The 5,954-nt window shown below is 43.0% G+C and overlaps 1 protein-coding gene across 1 annotated transcript; it reads left to right on the top strand.

The window, feature by feature from the left end:
• The first annotated feature begins 2,930 nt into the window (after window positions 1–2,930).
• LOC123729657 (C-type lectin domain family 4 member E-like) lies at window positions 2,931–5,651 on the top strand. Its single transcript, XM_082967510.1, has 3 exons — window positions 2,931–2,949; window positions 5,023–5,118; window positions 5,185–5,651. Exons 1-3 carry the CDS (start codon window positions 2,931–2,933, stop codon window positions 5,649–5,651), a joined length of 582 nt encoding a protein of 193 aa, XP_082823636.1.
• Window positions 5,652–5,954: the final 303 nt, after the last annotated feature.

Here is a 5,954-nt window from a genome sequence, read left to right as displayed (position 1 = left end):
TGTGCAAATGGAATAGACATCAGGTGGAAATTTATAGGCAATTAGCAAGACACCCCCAATAAGACACCCCCTGTAACATCCTCCAGCATGACCGGTTTGGCGGTGGGTCAGTCATGGTGTGGGGTGACATTTCTTTGGGGGGCCGCACAGCCCTCCATGTGCTTGCCAGAGGTAGCCTGACTACCATTAGGTACCGAGATGAGATCCTCAGACCCCTTGGGAGACCATATGCTGGTGCGGTTGGCCCTGGGTTCCTCCTAATGCAAGACAATGCTAGACCTCATGTGGCTGGAGTGTGTCAGCAGTTCCTGCAAGAGGAAGGCATTGATGCTATGGACTGGCCCGCCCGTTCCCCAGACCTGAATCCAATTGAGCACATCTGGGACATCATGTCTCGCTCCATCCACCAACGCCGCGTTGCACCACAGACTGTCCAGGAGTTGGCTGATGCTTTAGTCCAGGTCTGGGAGGAGATCCCTCAGGAGACCATCTGCCACCTCATCAGGAGCATGCCCAGGCGTTGTAGGGAGGTCATACAGACACGTGGAGGCCACACACACTACTGAGTCTCATTTTGACTTGTTTTAAGAACATTACATCAAAGTTGGATCAGCCTGTAGTGTGGTTTTTCACTTTAATTTTGAGTATGACTCCAAATCCAGACCTCCATGGGTTGATAAATTGGATTTCCATTGATTATTTTTGTGTGATTTTGTTGTCAGCACATTCAACTATGTAAAGAAAAAAGTATTTAATAAGATTATTTCTTTCATTCAGATCTAGGATGTGTTGTTTAAGTGTTCCCTTTATTTTTTTGAGCAGTATATTTAAATCCCAGCCCCTGTCCCCGCAGGAGGCTTTTTGCCTTTGGTATGTCGTCATTGTAAATAAGAATTTGTTCCTAACTGACTTGCCTAGTTAAATAAAGGTTCAATAAAAAAAATACTAAAGATAAATATAAAGATGTGTTACTGGGCTGCACAACTGTGTTCACTTAAATAATGGACAGCAGACTATCCTTGTGCATGGAGGAGTATCAAAGTCATAAACGTAATGCCTCATGATCTAAAATATATTCACTACTTCGTGTCCATGCCATTAAAGAAAAAAACAGACAATACAATGATTCTCAATTCCATCTGTATTTGGGAAAATGTACATCAATTGACGAGGCGAAAATAAACGATATCGTCATGAACCCCTATTTGGAATAACCCCACTTTACCTCGTGTTTAATGACAACAACTTTAAGTCCTGGTTCCAAAGTGGCATCATACATTTTGAACATGTGCATTATGATGGATCTCTACTGTCAATCAATTCCTAGAAAGATTTTGATTATTCAATGCCAATTTCTATATGTTCTTACAACTCAGAAATCTTAGTCAATCGCTTCAACAAAATGTGGATGAACCTAAGGCATCTAGCATAGAAGAAATACTGAAAGAAGCTGCTAAAGTAGATGATTGCCAAGTTATGTCAAGGGATGACTGAAACTCGACCAGATCGTTCAGAACCTGTAAAGCACTGTTTCCCAATCTCGGTCCTGGGGACCCCAAGGGGTGCACATTTTGGTTTTTGCCCTAGCACTACACAGCAGATTAAAATAATCAGCTCATTTTTAAGCTTTGATTATTTGAATCAGCTGTGAAGCGTTAAGGAAAAAACCAAAACGTGCACCCATTGGGGTCCCCAGGACCGAGTTTGGGAAACACTGCTCCAAGGTAAAACTGGGAAACCGATATAAAGGAAGAACTTGAGGAGAATCATGGTCACAGATCTGTGAAAATGCTCATTCCTACAATCTAAAACATAAAGTCATGTAATTTAAGATAATTCATGAGTTACTACACTCCTGCCAGAATGCATGTAATGCACCCAGAAATGTCACATCTCTGGTGGAGATGCAAAAAGCACCATATGCTGTGGTCCTGTGACAAACTGACAACATTTTGGGATAACGTATGTGCTATCATTTCATTGTGTCTAGGAATTTGGAGGACATACTGTATTTTGATCACCTTGGAGTATGTGTTGTATAGTGGGTGTCTTGTTTTGTGTTATTGTGTTATGTTGTTTGTGAAGTAGAAAAACAATACAAATTGTAAAAAAAGAGAGGGGCCAGCTGAGGGTTGATAGGGGCCAGCTCCTGGTTGAGAGGGGCCAGCTCCTGGTTGAGAGGGGCCTGCTGAGGGTTGAAAGGGACCAGCTCCTGGTTGAGAGGGGCCAGCTGAGGGTTGATAGGGGCCAGCTCCTGGTTGAGAGGGGCCAGCTGAGGGTTGATAGGGACCAGCTCCTGGTTGAGAGTGGCCAGCTGAGGGTTGATAGGGACCAGCTCCGGGTTGAGAGGGGCCAGCTGAGAGTTGATAGGGAATAGCTCCTGGTTGAGAGGGGCCAGCTGAGAGTTGATAGGGACCAGCTCCTGGTTGAGAGGGGCCAGCTGAGGGTTGAAAGGGACCAGCTCCTGGTTGAGAGGGGCCAGCTGAGAGTTGATAGGGACCAGCTCCTGGTTGAGAGGGGCCAGCTGAGGGTTGAAAGGGACCAGCTCCTGGTTGAGAGGGGCCAACTGAGAGTTGATTGGGACCAGCTCCTGGTTGAGAGGGGCCATTGAGGGTTGATTGGGACCAGCTCCTGGTTGAGAGGGGACAGCTGAGGGTTGAAAGGGACAAGCTTCTGGTTGAGAGGGGCCACCTCTTGTTTGAGATAGACCAGCTCTGGGTTTAAAACAGATCAGCGCCAGGTTGAGAGGGACCACCTCTGGTTTGAGAGAGGCCAGATCCGGGCTGAGAGAGACCAGCCCCGGACTACAAGGGACCACCTCCGGTTTGAGAGAGACCAGCTTTGGGTCGAGAGGGACCACCTCCGGGTTGAGAGAGACCAGCTCCGGGTTGAGAGACACAATCTCTGATCAAAGCTTTTGGTGGTACAACATGTACAACAGGGATGGAGGTATTACAAGTCATATTTGTACACAGATTGAAAAAGGAGACATTCTGTATTGGTCTGACTGACAAGAGAAGATCTGGAAGTGGGTGGTGGATGGCACAGCACTGACCACAGGGTACTGGTGGAGGGCACAGACTGATAGTTATAATGACATGGAGGAGGATTGTTCTGTACGATTCTGTTCAAGGATTCTACCCCAGACAAGAGTTGGCATGATGCACAGTGCAATAAATTGACATTTGGATATGTGAGAAAATGGGCTACCTGTAACATAACTGTAACCAAAATAAACCAATACATTAAAGTATGGCTCTGTCACAGTACAATATTACAGTAGCAATGTTAATGTTTTCCTTTACAATTCATATGAATTTATTATGTTTTAAGTATTTGTTTTCACTGTATTTGATCTCTTAGATCTTAATCTTTCCATAAAAAAAATAACGTTGTACACAAATTGAGTCTGGACATTTGACTTCTCTGAAGGACGTCTGATTTCAATTAGTTTTGACTGTACAATTCTGTTGCCCATGATCCCTCTCTCCATTGGTAATCGCCAGCTACCCTGCATTTCAATGAAGGCCCAGGTACTTACTCAACATTCACCATGCGACACTGTGATTGTTACGGCTGATGGAGGATTCATCTCCTAACACTTATTAATAGTGGCGAACGCCCGGAGCATACTGTCACCATCAGATGAATGGATTTTAATTGAGTAGAGAAATGTTTTAATTACAACCGGCTGGTTCAGTAGATGATGTCCTCATATCTTGGGTCATTTTTTCATGTAATAATAATAATAATTTCAGGGTTGCTTATTTTTTTCCAGGTATACAAGTGTGCAATGCAAATGTATTTCTTGCATATCCCAACTCCCCCTAAGACACCAGCAGGGAATGGGTTAAGTGCTTTGCTCAAGGACACAGCGGCAGATTTTTCACCTTGTCGGCTATGGGATTCAAACCAGCCACCTTTTGGTTACTGTCCGAACGCTCTAACTTCGAGGTTACCTGCCACCCCCACTGAAGCCAAAGTTGAGTAAATCAAACTTAAGGATAATTTATGATAGTTAAAGTGGATGAAGTGATATCAACAACTGAAATATAAACTAGATCAATGACAAATGCTGTTATAGAGACAACTGACTTGGCCTACTGTCAGTTATTTTGAAGCTTTAAAAATAACTATGGAGGGAGCAAGACAATCATACAGCAATGAATTACAAGAGCACATGCATTGACAACATCTAAGTCCATTACTACAACAGAATACCATTTCTTAATTTCAAATGAAGTGTTACATTAAGTACAACAGTATCAGAAAGCAAAAAGGAACCAGATATTAAAAGACAACAGTGAAGAAAGTCCCACTTCTGTAACGGCCGTCGTCAGAATTAGACCAAGGTGCAGCAGAGGATGTGTTCATCATTAGAATTTTAATTCAAAAAAGAGAACACTTTACAAAAACGAAACAAAAACGACCAGAAACAGTCCTGTCAGGAAACACACTGAACAGAAACAATTACCCACAAAAACATGCTCCTTATGTGTGACCCCCAATCAGCAACAACGAACGTCAGCTGTGCCTGATTGGGAGCCACACATGGCCCAAAACAAAAGAATTACAAAAACATAGAAAAAGGAACATAGAACGCCCACCCAATCTAACACCCTGGCCTAACCAAAATAAAGATCAAAAACCCCTCTATGGCTAGGGCGTTACAACTTCTGTTTGGAGACTATCTGACATCATGACCAACAGCCAACCATACGCATGGTTATTTATAGTCTTATTGGTATGACAGTTTCCTGTCCATTGGTGGTTAGTATGAAGAAATGCTATACATCTCTGGAAATAAAGCAGCAAGCCTGTCAGATAAAATCACAGACAGTGAAAGAAAATGGCGATGTCTAATGAAATTTACTCCAATGCTATTTTTAATCATGAGAATGATCGGGCAGCAGACGGGGCTGATGATCTTGATACCAATATAGACACTAACAATTCTCATTACTTCGGAAAGCAAGATAAAGGATGTCACCCCAAAGAGTAGACCACTGCCTACAAACCAAGGTACCGAGAGCTCAGAGAGGAGATCCACCAGAGATGCTGCAGTGTGTCTGGGGCTGCTGTGTGTTCTCCTAATGGCTGGGATCATAAGCCTGTCTGGCTATTATAACAAAGAGATGGGCAGTTTTGAAGAGAACATCTTAGTTTGTAAAACCAACTCCTCAGCTGAACAAGACCAATTCAGGACCAGGTACAATGCCATGACTAAAGAGAGGGACCAACTCTGGGTTGAAAGAGATAATTTTCAAGCAAAGGTCTCTGTGGTAGAACAACACACACAACAGAGATGGAGGTATTACAAGTCCAGTTTTTACTTCATCTCTACTGAGATGAAAACCTGGGAGGGGAGCAGAGAGGACTGTCTGAGGAGAGGAGCAGATCTGGTGGTCATAAACAGCAGAGAGAAATATGTATTTATCAATGGATTGAACAAGGAGACATTCTGGATTGGTCTGACAGACAGAGTTGAAGTGGGGATCTGGAAGTGGGTGGACAGCACAGCACTGACCACAGGGTACTGGGGCAGGGGACAGCCTAATAATCAGAACGGAATAGAGGAGGATTGTGCTGGGCGATGGTCCGATCTTTCTACCACAGACAACAGCTGGCATGTGAGATATTTGGATATGTGAGAAAATGGCCTAACTGTAACTAAACTATAACCAAAATAGCTAATTCAGCAAATTATGCCTCTGTCACTTTAATTTCCAGTTTAACATACCAATGCTTAAGTTTTCCTTTTCATTTAGAATGATTTTCTTAAGTTGTATGTATTTGGAAACACTTACATATCTCTTGGAGAGACATCTTAAAAATAAAAATATTTCAATAAATGTTTTCACACAAATTGAGTCTGGACACCTTTCTTTAAAAAAAACTGCTTCAAAAATGTTAACTAGTAAGTAGTGGACATCTCCGTTCTCAGCACACCCTCT

This window comes from Salmo salar, chromosome 22 (assembly GCF_965601325.2).
Source record: "Salmo salar chromosome 22, fSalSal1, whole genome shotgun sequence".
NCBI classification, from domain to species: Eukaryota; Metazoa; Chordata; class Actinopteri; order Salmoniformes; family Salmonidae; genus Salmo; species Salmo salar.
This window is presented reverse-complemented; position numbering and strand designations above follow the sequence as displayed.